The 21031-nt window shown below is 35.5% G+C and overlaps 1 protein-coding gene across 1 annotated transcript; it reads left to right on the forward strand.

Annotated features, from left to right (window-relative positions):
• The first annotated feature begins 2122 nt into the window (after positions 1 to 2122).
• lnpep (leucyl/cystinyl aminopeptidase) lies at positions 2123 to 19576 on the forward strand. Its single transcript, XM_073839959.1, has 18 exons — positions 2123 to 2425; positions 6420 to 7242; positions 7403 to 7541; positions 8130 to 8261; positions 8354 to 8474; positions 8619 to 8770; positions 10956 to 11069; positions 11555 to 11686; positions 11857 to 11988; positions 12173 to 12324; positions 12607 to 12698; positions 12801 to 12984; positions 13216 to 13372; positions 13486 to 13667; positions 14540 to 14701; positions 14805 to 14945; positions 15837 to 15918; positions 16017 to 19576. Exons 1-18 carry the CDS (start codon positions 2407 to 2409, stop codon positions 16146 to 16148), a joined length of 3048 nt encoding a protein of 1015 aa, XP_073696060.1. The 5' UTR covers positions 2123 to 2406; the 3' UTR covers positions 16149 to 19576.
• Positions 19577 to 21031: the final 1455 nt, after the last annotated feature.

The raw sequence follows: 21031 nt of genomic DNA on the forward strand, positions 1-21031 counted from the left end.
GAGCTTTATTAGGTTTGCTTCAGACTGGCTTTGTTACCTCTCATGCTCAAAACACTGTCCTTATTTTTTTAAACTAATAACAACTGACTGTAATTTGAATTGAGGTAATGATGATGTGTATGCTTGATTAACCATATGGGGACAGATTTGTGCCCAGAAGTGAGCTAAATCTCACAAAACCTCATTTTGCGGATGTCCTCATTGGAAATACTTACAGTATTTATAACTAGCTGTATATAAAAACAGTATATCGTTGAAGTCAAAAGTTTACATACACCTTGCAGAATCAGTAAAATGTTAATTATTTTACCAAAATAAGAGGGATCATAAAAAAGAAACTTAAATAAACTGTAAACTTTTGAACAGAATGAAAATGTGTAAATTTTTATTATTTTGCCTGATCATATATTTTTTTTTTTCATTTAGCACTGCCCTTTAGAAGCTACATAAGAGACTTGCATGTTCCCCAGAAGACAAAATAAGTTACATATAGCCTGATAGCCTCATAAGCCATATAGCCTCAAAAGTTTTCACCCCCCGGCTCTTAATCTTGTGTTTTGTTCTGAAGTATCGGTGAGCGTTTGAGCCTTCTGTAATCCCTCAGTTGTCCTCAGTGTGAAAAAATAGATCTCAAAATCATACAGTCATTGTTGGAAAGGGTTCAAATACACAAAAATGCTGAAAAAAAAAAAAAAATTGGGACCTGAAAGATTTTTTCTGAAGAACAGCGGGCAGCTTAACTGTTCAGGACAAACAAGGGACTCATGAACAACTATGACTAAACAAAAACAAACAAAACAACACAACGAATCAAGTGTATGTAAAAAATTTTTTTTATAAATACAACTATTATTTTCTCGTGGACTATATATGTAAACATGTGAAATATCTTATTCAGGTCAGTACCAAATAAAATATAACATGCATTTGTATGATCCCTTATATTTTCGTAAAATAATTAACATTTAGCAGATTCTGCAAGGTGTATGTAAACTTTTGACTTCAACTGTCTAAGTCTAGTGTCTCCATTTAGATAGCTAAGTAGACCTAAACGTGTGTGAGAGAGTTTTACTGTCGCTAGGAGTCAGTATTGCTTTACTTTAGTTCACAATTCACCCATACCAACCGCAATATAACTGCTAACAATGTATATAAACACATAAAGTCATTAAAATGATCATTTTAAAAATATTTTCGATATTTTTCATCGAATTATAAGAAAAATACCAGTATGCACAATGGTAAACTGTGAGGGGAAAAGCCTAATAATAAAATAAACGTGTTTATTTATCTATTTATTAATCTGGTGATATGGTGGTTTATCAGTCAGGTATTGTATCTGCTTACTGGAACATTTTCCACTGTATAGTCCTTTACAATAAACACTAAACCGCTGTTTTCAGAGTACAATGGCCTTACTATTTATAACGGTTCAACTGGTGCCCAAATGTGCTGCACACTGCAGGCTCTTGGTAATACACCAGCCTATTGTAGTGTGTTTTCACAGACTCAAATTGTTTGCATGTGATTGTCCAAATTGCTGAACAGTGACGCTATTACAGTTTTTCTTGTTGAGCATGGCAGTCTGTCTTAGCGCATGGAACCGGCAAACCATATAAATCAGCAGGAGTATGGAGCTATTGGTATGAATTGATCTTTTAATGACCTCTTGATTATTTTTCATATATAGGTTTAGATATAGTATTATTTTGATCTGTTTTTTAATCAAACCTGTGTACATTTTAATTCAAAGATCTTGTTCATCTACATGTGTCTGTGTGATTGTATATACGATGTTGTCTTCAGTGATAAAATAATCAGCCATGCAGCAAGTTCAGCTGCTGTTGCTGTATTTCTCTAGGAGTGCAGAAGCAGCGGCGTCTTAAAGGGACAGTTCACCTAAAATAAACATTCTGACAGCATTTACTCGTTTCAAACCCCTATGACTATCTGTCTTCTGTGAAATACAAAAGAAGATAGATTTAGACTATTAAATTATTTTTCCACACATAAACAAACATTACGTGTGACATGGAAACAAAGTCATGCGGGTTTAGAACAGTATATCAAAATGTCCCTTTAAATAAACTGGGCAGCTGAAAGGGGGAAGTAAAACTCATGTTGCTTGTTTGACAGCAGTGATTGTCACGTTCAGCTTGTGTTCGCTGTTATATCGATACACAGTGTGCAGCGATGGCTCAATAAACCGCTGATCGATGATTTTAATGCGGTGAAGTGAGAGAGCTGTAGATTAGGCTAACAATGCTAAGCTAGCACCAGTTGATCTGATGTGTTCCTGCGTTGATTAAATGTGTGAGTCTTCACCCTTCCCAGGATTAAATACCCGCACTTTCAACTGAAACAGGATTTGTTTTATACTTCAGACCTGCGCTTAAACATTTAAGCATGGAGTCGTTTGAAAGCGGTAAGGATGCAGCTAACATGGACTCTTTATTTGTACGCGAGGTCGTGAACTGCAAAAAGTTATCAGCTAACATGCTACCGCTAGCCGCGTCGCTTTTTTATGTGTATCTCTTCAAGTACTTCTCTTCTAGTGTTATAACTTGCTTTGATCATGTTACTGGTTATGTGTCAATGATTTTAGAGTTATGGAGCTGGATTGGTTAAGTAAGCAAAGATAACATGTATGCAAAGTTGAAGCAGGCTAACAGACACATATGAATAACATTTACATAGCCATCAGTGCATCTGCTTCACAAAGTTGTGCTTCAATAGGTAAAAATAGAACCTCTGATTGAATTAAAATGTACCAGGGTTTATGAGGGGATGGAAATGTCAGTAAATCAGATCAGTGGTTTATTTGTTTTGGTGACTGTCATTCACGTGATGTCTCTGCTGTCAGCATCTGCATTTGCCTTATATTGCATTTAAGTCATCACATCTGATCTGTCAGTCTGTGTGGATCAGACTCAAATCTCCAAAGAGTGCCAGGGTTCATGTTTTGCTCAAAATCTCGTCCCAGTTTTGGCAAGGTGACATTTGCTGCTTTGTGTTTTTATGGTCTTGCATAAGTTTGACAGGCTGGCCAGCTGGTTGTCACATTTTAGTGCTGCTTTTACTTGTCTCCTAATTTAGATAAGAGGTTCAGCCATTTAACTGTCACGAAATTCAGTTGTCTTTCAGTGGCAGAACAAAACAAAAAAAAAAGCTTCCGTTACTTGTTCTTGTTGACTTCCTGAATGAAAGTTTGACTGCTAAGTTTGATTGCTAAAACATGTCACAACATATCTGGGTCATATATATATATATATATATATATATATATATATATATATATATATATATATATATATATATATATATATATATATAATGTGTGTGTGTGTGTGTGTGTGTGTGTGTGTGTCACATTCTCAAAGCTGTCATGCAAAAAATATTTAAATTACAAAGTATTTAATGTTTGTAAGTATTAAAGGAGTAATAGAATATTAACAGTATTTTTTGTGATTAAGCTATAGTGCATTTACACTACTAGTCAAACGTTTTTGAACAGTAAGTTTTTTTTTAAAGAAGTATCTTCTGCTCACCAAGCCTGAATTTATTTGATCCAAAATACAGCAAAAGCAGTAATATTGTGAAATATTTTTACTATTTGATATAACCGCTTTTTTATTTGAATATATTTTAAAATGTAATTTATTTGTGTGATCAAACCAAAAATTTCAGCATCATTACTCCAGTCTTTAGTGTCACATGATCCTTCAGAAATCTTTATATGGTAATTTGCTGTTCACAAAACATTTTTTATTATTATTATTGTCATCAATATTTTAAAACAGTTGAGTACTTTTTTTTTTCAGGATTCATTAAATTCATTTAAGTGAGCAGCTACAGTACTTCAGACTGCATTGTTGCACTCCGCCATCTCACAATATGAATAAATAAATAACACTTTGCGTGCCGTAGTTTACACAGGGCTGGCGGGGAATGTTCATTGATATACCTTTATTAAATGTTACGTGGTTTATTTTGATAGGATGACTGTTTTTGTAGTGTTAAGGGATAGCACCTCTGCAGCACGTTCTTAAGAGAAAGACACTCATTTCTGCTTGCTGCAATAAATTGCAATTTTTCTTCAATAAACAAGTGAATTTTGCCAAGGTATTTTCAGAGATGATTGACAAGATGTTATAGAATAATTAATGAAAACCTAATTTTGACAAAAAAAAAAAAAAAAGATTCGACCTGTTTTTCGAATTTCCTGAAAATGTCCTGAGCGGACATCCTACCCGGTTTTCCCAGATCGCATCACAGTTAAGATATTTTGATGAAATCCCAGAGCTTTCTGACCCTGCATAGACAGCAACACAACTACTATGTTCAAGGCCCAGAAATGTAGTAAGGACATTGTTTAAATAGTCCATGTGACATGAGTGGTTAAACCTTAATTTTATTACGCACATTTGTCATGGCAAGGAAGACGAGAAGAAATTGCTGAATAAAGTCGTTATTTTTGTTTTCTTTCCGAACAAAAAAATGATCTCGTAGCTTTATAAAATTTCAGTTGAACCATTGATGTCAAATGGACTATTTTATCGATGTCCTTACTACTTTTCTGGGCCTTGAACGTGGTAGTTGTGCTGCTGTCTAGGGCTGTCACTATCGATTATTTTGGTAATCGAGTAATCTGTCAATTAGTCTGACGATTAATCGAGTAATCTGACAATTATAACTTTTTTTGTAATAATAAAATAGACCTAAGTTAACAATAGCTTGAGTTCAAATAAAGTGTAAAAGCAAGTAGTCATATGGTTTTACTGAACAAAACTGTTCAAATACATAATGTATTATAAACAGTGAAGCTAATGTACATTATGCATTATAACAAATGCCTGCAGAGGGCAATTGTTTTTTAAACTTTAATATTTGTTTAATATTGACTCAACAAACATGTAATTCAAATGTCCACTTAATTTTTTTAATTTAGCCATTTCTTTACGGCAGAAATGCTGCAGGCACTGTAATTTGTTGAATATGTGGACATAAAAACGTGTAAACTCAAAGTGAGGGTTTAAACTTATATTTTAAAAATCGAGAGATGTATTCTCCTGTGTTTGCGTAAGGTTATAAATTATATTCCTTACAAATCTGATGAAATAGCACGCGTTGGGTTCCCAGATAAACGTTATTATAAACCAAAACTCACAATCACTTGCAGAGATGGAGTTTGAGATGCTCCACACATGTAAATTATAACAGTTCTTGTTTAGCAACATTTACTGTGAACGGCATGCACGCATGTAATTAAATAAAGCGCATATATTAAACCTGCATCGCATATATACGTAATTGAATCGTATCGTTTGCGGATTTTTAATAGCATTATGCTTTATTATCATTTTAAATGGGTTTAATATGTGGAATGCGCTACTTCCGGTATTTTGCTGATTAGTCGACACGGGCAAAATACAATCAAGGATTTTTTTAAATCGAATACTCGAATAGAATCAAGGAATCGTTACAGCCCTACTGTTGTGTATGCAGGGTCACAAAAAGCGGGATTTCATCAAAAATATCTTAATTTGTGTTCTAAAGATGAACAAAGGTCATACGGGTTTGGAACAACATGAGGATGAGTGATTGATGACAGAATCGTCCTTTTTGCTGAAGAAACTCTCCATTATACTAAATAAGAGTTGCACTAACAGTAAAAAAGGAGTTGAATTTCAGGAGTATTTGTGCAGCAGACCCGAGTTTGACCTCAGGTCAGTTCTGCCCTCCAAAGGCAAAGCACAGTAACTACACATTTGGTCAAAATTGAGTTAAGGCTTAAAATGGACTTTGTGACGGTTTTGTCTTGTGGCTCCTGGTTAAATTTTGTCCCGTTTCAGAGAAACAAGAGTGTCAACATGCTTGACTAGCTGGCGTAAAAACTTTAAAGACATTTTTCTCAGTTTCAGTGATGGCGTAGTTACTGCATTTTGCCTTTGGAGGGCAGAGTTGGTAGGATATCTTTGGTTTCAAGCAGTGTGTTAAATGGTAATTTGATCACTGTTAACTCAGCCAGTCCCTTGATTTGTTATTAAATTTATATAGTCTAATTCTCTGTTGAAGAAGGAAGTGAAAGAGGAACAATGCAAACACTTTATTTTCTGCCAGGGTATTGACAAATCTAATGCAGACAATAGTGTGAAATGGGTTATGCTGCACATTGGTGACAGCCTGTGGTCTTGGGTGTAAGTATTTACTGGAACTGTCTTAATGGTTGTCTGCACAGATGCTTTTCTTTTATCTTTAGTTTCACTTTCATTTGCTTTCTTCTTTTTACTTTCTGACTTCACTTGTGTAGGCTGACTGCAAAATCACTCAGTTATTTTAAACAGCAGCATTCTTGTCAACAGGAAGCCTTTTCCAATAACTGTGCTTGTATTCACATAACGTTTTCTGTTAACCTACAGAAAGAGCTCCACTGCCCAGGAACATGATTGAGAACAGCATGTTTGAGGAAGAGCCAGATGTGGTGGATTTGGCGAAGGAGTCCCCATCCTACCCCATCGACTCAGACGACGTGGTCTACGAGCCCCGCAGCTCGCGACTATTAGTCCGAGGCCTTGGAGAAAATGACCTGGATGAAGACGAAGAAGATTACGAGTCATCCGCCCGTCTTCTTGGAATGTCCTTCATGAATCGCAGTTCCAACCAGCGCAGCGCTGCCTCGTCCTACACCCGACAGCAGCATTCTGGATCGTGCACGAAGCCTTCGACTAAGACTATGGTGGCAGGTGTTCTCATCCTGGTGCTGTTGGCCTCCCTGGTTATGGTCATCTACTTCGTGCCAGGCTGCACTTTCACCAGAAATGGCTGCCTGAAGACCAATTCGAGCATGGACAGCATCTATCCCATTTCCACAAGCGGGGAACTTTTCCCGTGGACTGAGTTGAGGTTACCGCCCAGCGTGCATCCTGTCCATTACAATATTTCACTTCATCCCAACCTGACAAACATGACCTTCCAAGGCAGTGTATCCATCTTAGTAGAAGTCTTGCATGAAACGAAGAATATTGTCCTTCACAGTTCTGATATGAACATAACCAAGGCCACTTTTGAAAATAAAGAGGTCCACGTTCTGGAGTACAAACCTTGGCAGCAAATCGCCATCAAATTTCCAGAAGAGCTTAAGAAGGGACAATATGTTTTGAACATTAACTACACAGCAAACCTGTCCAACAGCTACGATGGTTTCTACAACAGCTCGTATGTCGACACCAATGGTACAAAAAGGTATTTGCAGCCCAGTTAACCTTTTTGTAACCTTCTGAACAGTTAGGATAAATTTGATTTAGCTATTCGGCTTCAGTGTGTTGAATGACGGTTAGTTTGACTTAGTTAAGTCTTTATGCCTCTCAGACACATCCTTCAATTCACTCAATCTTTCTTCTAGAGTTTTGGCCGCTACTCAATTTGAGCCCTTGGCAGCCCGCAAGGCTTTCCCTTGTTTCGACGAGCCAGCTTTTAAATCAACGTTTACAATTAAGATGACTAGAGAACGCAAGTACATCAGCCTTTCAAACATGCCCAAGGTAGTTATGTTTGCTTGTTTCATTTATGTATTTTTCTTCCTTTTCATAATACATAAAACAATTTCACTGCTTTTGGTTAGATCACGTACCTTTTTTATTTATTTATTTATTTATTTTTAAATTATATATTTATTAATTTTTTTGTTTAATTGAAGAGACTGCAAAATTTTTAATTGTTTTTTTTCTTATTCAATTGGTTATAAATATTGGTAGAGCACATACCTTTTATTTATTGTATGTGTGTGTGTATATATATATATATATATATATATATAAAATTTTATTATATAGAATTTTTTTTTTTAAAGCAATTAAACATTTTGTAGTCTCTTCAATTAGATAAAATAAAAAAGAAAAGAAAAAGTAAATAAATAAAAGTTATGTGATCTAATCATATGTAAAATACACCTTTTATAAACATACCTTTTATTTTTTATTTTATCTAATTGAAGAGATTATTTATTATTTATATGTTGTATTAGTTTTATTATTATTTACTTTTTGTATTAATTTGACATTTTTTGCGTTTTTTCCTCAGATTATAATATGCTTTGTAATGTTATCTGATTTTTTTCTTTTCTTTTCTAGGTCAAAACCACAGATTTAAAAAATGGGCTTCAAGAAGATGAGTTTGAGAAAAGTGTTAAAATGAGCACTTACCTAGTTGCGTTTATTGTGGCTGAATTCATCAGTGTCAGTAAAAATGTCTCTAAAACAACGGTATGTATTCTTCTCAAATCAATATCTTGTGTTGAAAATATTATGGAAGCATTATGGTATAGTTTTTTTTTTTTTTCTCAAATGTTTTGCAGGTGTCTGTGTATGCTGTTCCAGACAAAAAGGATCAAGTGCAGTATGCTCTGGAGACAGCTGGCAAACTGTTGGATTTCTACAATACGTTCTTTGAAAACGACTACCCATTAAGCAAGCTGGGTGAGACGCCTTTCCTTGAAGAAACTCTTCAAACAAGGGTTATTAGATTCCCAGAATAGCTGGACATACACGCTAATTTTGTTAAACTTAAAAGTGTTTATTTCTGTGAAATGACGTGACCAAATGCCCTTTCAAAATCAATAGATCTAGTGGCTATTCCTGACTTCCTCGCCGGAGCCATGGAGAACTGGGGACTAATCACATTCCGTGAGACGACTTTGCTAGTAGGGAGTAATTCCTCCTCTATAGACAAGCAACTGGTGACCTCTGTTATTGCTCACGAACTTGCCCACCAGGTAATTCGTTTTAGAAATAAAGCAACATTTGCATGACAAGGAAATAATAGTCATGTTTAAATTATTAACAACACGTGATAGAAATGTCTAGATGTTGGCTGCTTTTCCAGGGTGTGTGTATTTAAGTATCGTTTACATTCAGCTTTGATTACAATGTTGACCTACTTCAAGATGTTTTCTTAAAGGCATAGTTCACCAAAATAATTAATGTTCTATCATTATTTACTCACCCCGAAGTTGTTCCAAACCAGTATGTCTTTCTTTCTTCTGTTGAACATTGATTTTCATAGTACAGGGGAAAAAAGTCAATATTTCATACTTTTCCAGTAAATTACCGTTAGTAGATCATGTGTGAACAGGACCATTTCCAAAATACTTGTAAATTCGTAATGGCAATTTACTGGTATGAGAAGTTGTAACAAGATTACCGGTATGAGAATGTTCGCGTTTAGAACGCACTGACGTAAGATGTCTGCTCTGGGCCAATCATAATATTCTGACGCAGATGACACATTTACTCTTACTCTTTTTTTAAGGAAGTCAAAGAAATGTCATCAAACTGGAATGATATTGAAATTAAAATCATCTAATGTCTCTAGGCCAAAAGCAGCTGCATGAATGTGAATGTTTGTCACAAAAATGAAAACATCAACCAAAACACTGACTGTAAACACAACACCGGGATGTGCAGCTGTTTAGAGGTCATTTCCGTCAGAATATCACAAAATTTACTGGTATTTTGAAACTGATGTATGAATGGTGCTTTACTGGTAAAAATACGGAACGTTGTTGCCTGTGTCAACAGTGCATTTTTGTATTTACAGGTAATTTTATGAAAATTTAGTTGTATTACTGTGTGAAAGGGGCTAATAACTACCACCATATGTTTGGTTACCAACATTTTTCAAAATGTCCTCTTTCAAATCATACAGGTTTGAAACAACTTGAGGGTGAATAAATGATGACAGAATTTTCATTTTTAAGTATTTTCCTAAGATTTCACTTCAAATTCTTGGGTGAAGTAAATGGCAATAGTGATATTTTAAAGGTGCCATAGAATGGAAAAATGTATTTACCTTGGCATAGTTGAATAATAACAGTTCAGTACATGGACAGGACATACCGTGAGTCTCAAACACCATAGTTTCCTCCTGCTTATATAAATCTGGTGTTTGCAAAAGACGACTAAAATACAGGCTAATCCTAACATAAAACAGACAATGATATAATAGCTGCGATCGTTAATAGCTACGCACCCAATATTTGCCTAGCTGAATCATCATAAGTTCTGCAGCTAGGCTATTGTGGAAAAAAAAGAAAAGCGAGGACCGTAGTGAAAATGGCAGAACACTGGAATAAATGTTATGTTCCAGGTTGTGCACGGGATGTTAAGTGCAGGGATGGGTTGGTGTCTGTAATCAGAAAGGCAATGAAAACAAATAAGGCGTTCTAATAAAATAAGACAAGCCTCTAAAGGGACACGGTTAGCTTCTTGCTAGCGGTAGCCTGTTACATTGCAGTACATAAGATTTCACTTACCACATAAACAGAGTAAGGAGAGATGACTGCGCGAATGATGGCGAATGATTTACAGATCCTGAGCATCACTAACAAGCATCTAAACTTGTAAAATATGTGGTAAGTTCTGCTGTTGTAGTATAAAGTTACACGGAGCACATGCAATTGCAAATCTCAAAAGTGAAGGTAAAATAATCGTGCATTCAAAACGGCAGTTTCAGTGACCCGCATATTAATAGCGGCTCAGGCTCCGTGATTAGATCGGATTAAATATTTATTTTCCTCCATGTGTGAGCTACTAAAATGAGCCGCTCTGTGAAACAGCCAATCAGAGTAGAGCTCATCATCATTATTTATGAACCTTTCAAATAAAGGAATAACAGACTGTTTCATTCTAGGGACAAATCCTAAGGTTGTAAATGGACGTGTAAAACCGTTTCTGAAGAATTTTTGCCCTTTCCTATGCCATATACCTTCTATGTAGATATCAGAGAACAATTAAAAAATTTGTATCAATGCATTCCATGGCACATTTAACATACCATGCAATATAGCTTAAGTTTACGTAAATTATATGTCTAAAATAAATATGTCTTTCAATTCAATTGAAAAGGCTAGTCAGACATGCTGTGTTCATTATTTCATGTGCTTTTGTTTTTCTGTTCAGTGGTTTGGAAATCTGGTCACTATGAGATGGTGGAATGATCTTTGGCTGAATGAAGGATTTGCAACCTACATGCAGTACATGTCGATTGAAACTGTGTTCCCAGACCTTGATATAGTAAGTATTAGTCTATATTAAAGGGGACATCAGATGCCCATTTTCCACAACAAACATACTTTGGTTAAAATTCCTCAATGATTATGTAAAGCATCACACTTCTTACCTCGTCAAAAACAGCTCTGTTCACAGCGACCCAATTCAGTGGTGCATTGATGTCAGGGGAAAATAAAGACTCTTATGTTTACTTTTAAATCCAACTGCATAACATGATAATCGAAACGGCTTGATAATTGAGACTGTTTAGGTTTTTTGGGGATTTAAAAGAAAGGAGTGAATGGATTTTTATCATTATAGGGTGGTTGTGTCCACACACTGCTAAGACACATTTATATGCAAATGCCATGTAAAAGTGAAATTAAGGCTTCATGTCGGGGAAAAATGTAGAGAGTGTAAATGTAAATTCAAAACATGGAATCGAACACCCTATTTGAATGTGTGTCATTCAAAATGTCTGTATCTGATCATGTGTCTTTCATTTCCAGGACACTGAATTCTTAAATGTTCGCTTTAAAGCACTGGGTAAAGATGCATTGAACTCTTCCCACCCAGTGTCTACTGTGGTGAGCACCCCTGAGCAGGTGGAAGAGATGTTTGACTCTGTGTCTTATGAGAAGGTATGTCATAAATTATCTGTTGCTTGTAAAGTGGCTTTAATTAACCCTCTTTTTGAAAATTGGTGCAATATAATCATTTGCCATTCAGAGTTATTGATTGCATAGATATTCTTAGAGGATGAACATGTGTCTTGGTCTTGTCTTTTTCGGTTCTTGTTTTTTTACACAAGGGGGCTTCAATACTGCTGATGCTCAATACAACACTCAAAGACGGGCAGTTTCGAAAAGGAGTGATTGAATACCTGCAAAAGTATAACCTATCAAACACAGAAAGTGAAGACTTATGGAACAGTCTTTCCCAGGTCAGACCTTTTCTAATGAAGATTCCTGCATAGTGATTGCTTTTCATTATTTGCTAAAACATAATCAATAGTTGTTCTGAGTGTGAAATGTGTAATTACAAAAAAAAAAAACAATGTGCACTTTTACATAATGATGAAGCAACTGAGCTATGTTTTTAGTAGTGTGCTCTGATGTTGTCCACAGGTGAGCAAGCAAAACTTAAGTGTATCTGAGATGATGAACACCTGGACTGTTCAGAAGGGCTTTCCTCTGGTCACAGTGAAGAGAAATGGCACTCGAGTGACATTGACACAAGAACATTTCCTTCTGAATGCTGAAAACAGCACAGACAGCAGGTAGAAGGCTTTACTGCAACTATGAACATTGATCAATGTATTATAATGAATTTGAGGGCTGTGGGCTTTGAAAGTTGTTTTAAAAAATTGCATTTAAAAGTTTGGGCTTTTAAATTGTAATGTATGTCATGGGAAAGAATAGTCTTGTTTGTTTTTAAGGTGTAAACGGTTTAAACAAGGAATCTTATATTGATCAGAGTCAAAGTCTAATACTGACTTACTGAAAAAGCAATCGTCGCTTGATGTTGAATGTTAATCGACCCACTTTTGTGTTACCCATAGCAGCTTGTGGCATATTCCCCTGACGTACGTAAACGACAGCTGTAATCATCTCAGCTCCTGCAAGCAAGTGTTCCATCTCAAGAACAAAACAGGTGAGTATTGTCCTCAGGTTGGAGTGTACTAGGATAGACAGATGTTTACAGCTACTGGACATATTCACTACTATATTGTTTGTTGCTTTAAATCTTTTCCAGCCACGTTAAAGCTTTCAAGTCAGGTGAAGTGGTTGAAGTTCAACTTCAGGAGTGATGGCTTCTACATAGTGCAGTATGATGAGGAGGGATGGAGCGATTTGATTAGTGCTTTGAAGGAAGATGTGAATGTCCTCTCCTCTAAAGACAAAGCAGCTCTCATCAATAACATCTTTGCTCTCTCCAGGTAGATCTGCATTTAAAGGAAGGTTTAAAATGATTAGACATGACTTTAAAGAGATAGATTAGTCAAAAATGAAAACTTTGTTGTTAATTACTCACCCTTATGTCGTTCCAAACCTTAAGACCTTCATTCATCTTCGGAAAACAAATTAAGATATTTTTGATGAAATCAGAGAGTAATTCAGATTCAGTAAATAAGTGAAAATAAATAATACATGCTTCGCCTTTCCTCCAGATCAGACAAGGTGACTTTCAGGCAAGTTTTAAATCTAACGGACTACATCAGGAATGAGACAGCGACAGCTCCGCTGACTGAAGCTCTCTTCCAGCTTGGTCAGATCTACAGGTTGCTGGACAAAAGATCAGAGTTGAACTTGGCCTCTAGAATGACGGTAGGTACAGCAATTATTTGTTGAAGTCAAATGTCTGTCTTTGTTTCATCTTAGGAAAATATATTTAGTATCAAAGCCTGTTTGAATATTTTCTTGGAATTAAATCTTTGCAGAGTTACATTGATGAACATTTTGGAAGTTTAATGAAGAATCAGTCATGGAATCTGGAAAGTTCTGTGTCAAAGATGACGCTTCGGTCTGCCCTGCTGGAGATGGCATGTTCCCTTGACATAGGTGACTGCCGAACACAGGCCAAAAGTCTGTTTGATCAGTGGATTTCCAACATGACTACTCAGTAAGTTTGTGCGGTGATTGGCCCTTGCCTGAATTTTTTTACATTTCTTTGGAATTTGTTCACTTCCAGATCAAAAATTTACAGATAATTTACTCCCCTTGTCATCCAAGATGCTCATATCTTTCTTTCTTCAGTTGTAAAAAATAGTTTTTTGAGAAAAACATTTCAGGATTTCTCTCCATATAGTGGACTTCAGCGGTGCCTGCGAGTTTGAACTTTCAAAATGCAGTTTAAATGCAGCTTCAAGGGCTCTAAACGATCCCAGCCAAGAAATAAGGGTCTTATCTTCTGAAATGAATGGTTGTTTTCTAAAAAAAATTACAGCTTGTACACTTTTTACTCTGGTCTAGCTCTGTTCAAGAAAGTTAGGGTATGTCGAAAAAATCTTATTTTCTTCTCCAACTTTAAAATCGTCCTACATAGCTGTTTTTCCCTTTTTGTAAAGGGTGTTTGACCTTCTTATAAAGAATATAAATTGTCATTTTTTTTTTTAGAAAATAACTGATCGTTTTGCTAGATAAGACCCTTCTTCCTCGGCTGAGATTGTTTAGAGCCCTTTGAAGCTGCATTTAAACTGCATTTTGGAAGTTCAAACTCTGGGGCACCATTGAAGTCCACTATATGGAGAGAAATCCTCAAAAAACATAATTTCTTTACGACTGAAGAAAAAAAGACATGAACATCTTGGATGACAAGGGAATGAGTACATTATCTGTAATTTTTTGCTCTGAAAGTGAACTAATCCTTTAATTAACTAGCAACTTGTTTTCTAATCTTGTGATTTGCAAAAATAAGAAGGAAAGAGCTGTTGTCTAAAGCGCTAGACTTTTGTACTCCTTGAGAGCAGAGGATCATCTTCTTTGTTGTTTTAGGATTCCCAGTGATCTCATGAGAACTGTCTTCAAAGTTGCTGCTCAGACAGATGAAGGATGGGGTAAGCTTCTAGAAACGTATAAACACTCCATCAATGACCCAGAAAAACGCAAGACACTGCAAGCTTTGGCCAGCACTCAGGATGTACGGAAAATCATTTGGTAAGGCTGGACGACACGTTCTGCTGGAGGGAAAATTCTTTCAAGCTGTCAACACAAGCCACAAGCCATACTTTTTACTATTTATTTTGGTTTTCCCTTTTAGGATTCTACAGAACAGTCTTGACGGGAGCGTGATTCAAACTCAAGAATTTCCTTTGGTGATCAACACAATTTGCAAGAACTTTGCTGGCTACCTCTACGCTTGGGATTTTGTTAAGGAGAACTGGGATAAAATCATTCAAAAGTGAGCAATGAATTTAAATTAAAAGGAAGAAAAAAACTGTAGAAAGAGGGTTACTTAGATATTTGTTTTTATGGACTACGGGGGAAATATTATTTTGATGACGATAAATGGTTGTACTTAGTGAGCTACTGGCGCTACCTGTTGCTATTTTTATCACAGTGAACTCGGAAAATAAAATACTGATACGATGACCACAGCTACTGAAAGAGTTTACAGGTGGTGATAGATATAAGCATAGGCTTAAACCAAATGCCCTACCATTAATTTTCCTTCAGTGGCTCTAGTGTCTTAAACGGTGGCATGTTTACATGCTGTCAGGATGGCATCTAGCGTTTCTTGTCTCTGCCATTTGTAAGCTCTTTAAGTAGCTGTGGTCTACTAAAAGCCTCAAAGACATCAGAGCTAAAATGGAGAGAACAAAGACACAGGTCTTTAAGAAGTTTTATTTGTCCACAGGCATTTTCCCATTATTTTCTCCTCTTCTTATCAGTACAAAAGCAGGGAAGACTTGCATCACTTCTCTCGTTGCCCTTTGACTGAAAATTACAACCAAAAGCCGCACAATGTGGCATTGTATCAGAATTTTATTTTCCAAGTTGTGGTGCCAGAAGCTCATGAGAGAAACCATTTCACGTCATCAAAATAATGGCGCCCCTGTAGTTCAAAATACGTATAAAACAATGTGGATTTTTTTAAATAACGTAAATCTTTCATAGGTTTTCTACTACATATTTCAGTAAGAGACATCATTTGGTACTTTAAGCCATACAAGTCTTAATACCCAAGGTTCCCTTTAATGTATATACTGTGCAGAATAACAAAGTAATGACATAATGAGAAAATAATTTAAAAAAATGTAATGTTGTTTCTTTTCCAATTTCTTCTTGCAAGGTTTCCTGTTGGATCCTTTGCCATTCAGAGCATCATCATGTCCGCAACCAGTCAGTTTTCCACAAAAACACATCTAATAGAGGTCTGTTCATCCCTAAAAAAGCATAGATTTGAATACGTATAAAACAGTCAAGTTTTCCTTTGTGAATTTGTACTACATCATTATTTTTTCTCATTCAGGCCCAGAACTTCTTTTCTTCTCTGGGGACAAAAGGTTCTCAAATGAGGATAGTCCAGGAGGCCATTGAGACCATTAAGCTGAACATGCGATGGATGGACAATAACTTGAACACACTCCAGAGATGGTTGTAGTGTGAGAAGGAGGGGACGGCTCCTCTCTTGTGCCTCTCGGTCCCTCAGGTGACGTCACTGGGCACATGCAGGTTTGAGCAACATTACCGTCACAACAGCCAGAGCCATAAATGTACAACGTTAGGTCAAACTCAAGACAGAAGGGCAGATTTACATGGATGCAAAGGGCCGCCTAAAAACATTTCTTTTCAGGGCATCTAATAGGGAATTTTCCTGAGCACTCCAGTGAGCTGTGAACTAGTCAGAAGCTTGCCCTAAAAGCATTTAGCCTTTAATACTAGCTAAATGAACAAGTCTGAATATTATTTTGTAAAGCATATGTGTTATCGTTTCTCTAAGTTCTGAGTGAAATGAAAACAAACAGTCAGCATATGATTTCCTGTGTCACAACTTTAGTGTTAGCTGCTTGGGGAAGGCTGATGCGTTGTCTTTTTGTGGTTCACTTGGGGCCCAACTCAGTATGTGTATGGCTCTGGCCTCAAGCACTGTTTGCACTATTCAAAGATTCAGCTTGCTCAGGGCAAATCTGGTTGTTGTTGAAAATCATGATGCGTTTAAACCCTTTTACTTAATGTCAGTGGCTACAGACCAAAACCTCCCATCAGTATCTCTTAAATATACCCTTATCATGATTTGCCAAAACAAAAATTGAAGTACTGAAATTATGCTACATTAGTGTTCTCACAATCCCTGTTTTTTCTAAATATTAAAGTTTTATTTATGTATGTGGAGGTGCATTTTTAATCATTTGCATAGTCCGCAATGCTTGAATCCAGCACTGTGTAAAATGTTCTTGCCTTAGAAATTTTCCATAACTTTCAGCCTTTGCACAAGATGTATTTTGCAGTTCAATTTAGAGTTGAGTGTGTATATTATGTGTTTCTTGTGCAGGATTGCATATAGGTAAAAGTTGGTCATAGGAAATATTATGTTAGCATTTTTTTTAGAATTTAGGTGTGGATTTTATTTTGGGTTTTGCTATGCACATTCTGATGAAGCTAAGCTATTTTACAGTTATGTTGTTATATATGTATAAAAGGCAATGAGAAAAAAACTATTTGATTTGACATAGAAATACAGTTAAAGTCAAAAGTTTACATACGCCTTGCAGAATCTGCAAAATGTTAATTATGTTACCAGAATAAAAGGGATCATACAAAATGCATGGTATTTTTTTTATTTAGTACTGACCTGAATAAGATATTTCACGTAAGTTTTACATATAGTCCACAAGAGAAAATAATAGTTGAATTTATAAAAACAACCCCGTTCAAAAGTTTGCATACACTTGATTCTCAATACTGTGTTGTTACCTGAATGATCCACAGCTGCTTTTTTGTTTTTGTCCCTTGTTTGTTCTGAACTGAAAAAGTCCCACAAATTCTTTGGATTTTCAGCATTTTTGTGTATTTGAACCCTTTCAAACAATGACTCTATGATATTGAGATCCATCTTTTCACATTGAGGATAACTGAGGGACTCATATGCAAGGTTCAAATGTTCAAATGCAGAAGGTTCAAATGCTCACTGATTCTTCAGAAGGAAAAAATTATACATTAAGAGCCGGGGGTGAAAACTTTTGAAAAGAATGAAGATGTGTACATTTTTCCCATTTTTCCTAAATATCTTCTTTTTTTATTTAGTACTGTCCTTCAGAAGCTACAGAAAATGCTTACATGTTTTCCAAAAGACAAAATAAGCTACATTTACGCTGATCTTGAAACTTCAAAGGTTTTCGCCCCCTAGCTCTTAATGCATCTTGTTTTCTTCTGAAGCATCAGTGAGCGTTTGAACCTGCTGTAATAGTTGCATATGAGTCCCTCAGTTGTCCTCAGAATGAAAAGATGTATCTCAAAACCATAGTCATTGTTGAAAAGGGTTCAAATACACAAAAATGCTAAAACCAAAGAATTTGTGGAACCTGAAGTTTAACTGTTCAGGACAAACAAGGGACTCATGAACAGCTGTCACAAAAAAAACCTCAAGCTGTACTAGGTACTAAGAATCAAGTGTATGTAAACTTTTGAAGGGGGTCATTTTTTTATCAATTTAACTGTTATTTTCTCTTGTGGACTATATGTAAATGTCTTTCATGTGAAATGTCTTATTTAGGTCAGTACTAAATAAAAAATAACATGCGTTTTGTATGAACCCTCTTGTTTTGGTAAAATAATTAACATTTTGCAGATTCTTCAAGGTGTATGTAAACTTTTGACTTCTGTATATTTGTTAGCTTTAGTTAAGGTAATTCACTATTGTCAAATTGCCACAAGACAAAAAGGGGGCTCTAAAGTCACATCACTGATTGAGAGTTGTTACATTTTTCTCTGGTTGCTACTGATTTGTACTCTTAGGTTATTGTGTGTATATGTTTTCCTCATATATTTTCATCACAGATTTTCAGGAATTGTTTTTGAAGATTTGAAATGCTTTTAGTTGATCAAAAATATGGAGTCACAACCTTGCACAGACGTAAACTCATAATACAGTCCACAAGGCATGCATTTGCTTTAATGCACAAAAACTGAGAAATCATCATGAGAGTGATTTTTTTTATTATTATTTTATCTCCAAGTTAATGGCCTGTGAGAATCTGTGCTCACTGTCTTTAGCTCAAATGTTAATCCAGGGTTTCGATTATAACTCAGTGATTTGACCTCTTAAATGTCAAATATGACTGGTACATTGTAATTATTTTGTATGTAGCAGTTGTAGTTTTGCTTGATCATAAGCTTTATTCATCTATTTGTGATAGAAATGAAAAAGGATGACGGCAGCATTGTTACACTGTAAAGGACACTTCTTCTAATGTCAGGTTGAAACGTTACAGTTATTGATGAATGTAATCATGTTTGTTACCATGGATCTGTTTGGACACAAGCATTATGATTGTAATTCCCTTGTATCTGAATTCATCTGGATATGGTTAATTAAACACAATGAGGAGTTAAAAATACAGTGTATCTATCTGTTAAATCTGTTTTCTGGAATTATTTAGATATCATTGTTTCAGCTGAACCTGTTGATTTCTGTCATGTCCCTGATGTTTTGTGTTTTTGGCTGCTATTCACAAAAGTTATGTAATGATTTATTAGTTATGTTATGAAATGTTCCTTGTGCCTATAAGAGGACGCATTTAAGAAATGCTAGTTATTTTTGGCACAAACTCCAGTCAGTAAATTAAACTTGACAGGAAAGTTTAAAGGAAAAATTTGCTTGCTTATGAAAAATTTGCGGTATTTTAAATGGCTCTGTGAAGAACGATTCACACCTGAAGAAAAAAGTGATATATATTTGTTTGAAGAGGTTGTTGGGAAATTGTCTTATGGGTTTGGATTCTAGGGTTTTAAGATGTTGCTTAACAATGGGAAACCCACTGACCCATCTTTATTTAAGAAAAAAATAAATAAAACCGCTTTGTGCACAAATTCCACTAGTTTCCCTTCTAGACATTCAGTAGATGGCACTGTTCTCTAACTTGTTCTGTCTTTTCCTAAAGAACATTTTTAGGTGCAAAGAACATTAAGAACAACATCATGTGAAAAAAGTCAACTGGGACTGTTAATAGAAAAAAGAAAAATATGGATGCATATACACCATAAAATATACACTACCACTCAGAAATTATTGAACAGTAATATTTTTAATGTTTTAAAAAAGGAAGTCTCTATTGCTCACCAAACCTGTATTTATTTGATCAAAAAATGTAAAATCAAAAAATCTTGAATTATTTTTACTATTTAAAACAACTGTTTTCTATTTAAATGTGTTTTAAAATGTAATTTATTATTGTGATTTCAAAGCTAAATTTTTAGCATCATTACTCCAGTCTTTAGTCTTTTTTAGGTTTCTTTGATGAATAGAAAGTTCAACAGAACAGCATTTATCTGAAATAGAAATCTTTTGTAACATTATAAATGTCTTTATCATCACGTTTGATCAATTTAAAGCATCCTTGCTAAATAAAAGTATTAATTTCTTCTTCTTTAAAACATTACAAATCTTAGAGTTCAAAAGCTTTTGACTGGTAGTGTGTTTGTTTGTATAGTGACACAACAACTGGGTCAGTCAAAGCTTTCGGGATGCAGATTTTATTTTTGTGCTTGCAGGATGCTTTGCAAGTGTTATTTTGAAGACTTGAAGTCTTGAAGTAGAGCACAAATAGCTAAATTATCATAAATAAAGTCAGATGAGTATCTTAAAAGTTTGGCATGCCAAAATCAAGCGTTTCAGATGGTATTTATGGGAAATAAATAATCATCTGAGCTCATATGATGCAATTTATCACTCAAGGCAGGGTTGCTAATTATTAGTCTTTGGGTTTGTTTTTCAGGTTGCATATAAATATGCTATTTTAGGGGCCTTACTTGCAGAATCCAGTTGTGTATTTGTGCTTATTAGAGCTATTTTTGGTGAGGCTGTTGGCTTAGTCTTGTTGTGTGAGACTTGGTTGCCTGGTAATAAATCATTCACTAAATACAGCAGGAAAACTGAGTCTCCAAGTTTCTTTTTAAAGGGGTTGTGACATAAGAAATCAAATTTGCCTTGATCTTTTGGCACATAAGAGGTCTTTGTACCATTAAAACATCCTCCTCATTATAAACAAAGCATTTATTTAATCAAGCTCCTGCCTCCAAAGATATTTTGTTTGGATCTGAGGTGCAAGGTGACGTCAGCCGGGCACAAGCATTTGCATAAACACTGCCTCCAGAGCAAGGCATCGACAAATAGTCGTCAACTCAACACAGGTCCTGCCCACTGTCATTCAGTTGCTTAGCGGCTGACATTTGATTATGCTTAATGCAAGTGTCACATTGCGTCAAAAGCATATATAAAATATAGCTGCAAGCAGCAATTAAGGGGCCAAGCACACTAAAGGGAAA

This window comes from Garra rufa, chromosome 5 (assembly GCF_049309525.1).
Source record: "Garra rufa chromosome 5, GarRuf1.0, whole genome shotgun sequence".
Taxonomy (NCBI): Eukaryota; Metazoa; Chordata; class Actinopteri; order Cypriniformes; family Cyprinidae; genus Garra; species Garra rufa.

Coding starts and splice junctions, on each gene's coding strand:
- lnpep (XM_073839959.1), top strand. Junction 7,542..8,129: donor GCCTTTCAAACATGCCCAAG/GTAGTTATGTTT, acceptor TTTCTTTTCTAG/GTCAAAACCACAGATTTAAA. Junction 11,070..11,554: donor TGTTCCCAGACCTTGATATA/GTAAGTATTAGT, acceptor TTTCATTTCCAG/GACACTGAATTCTTAAATGT.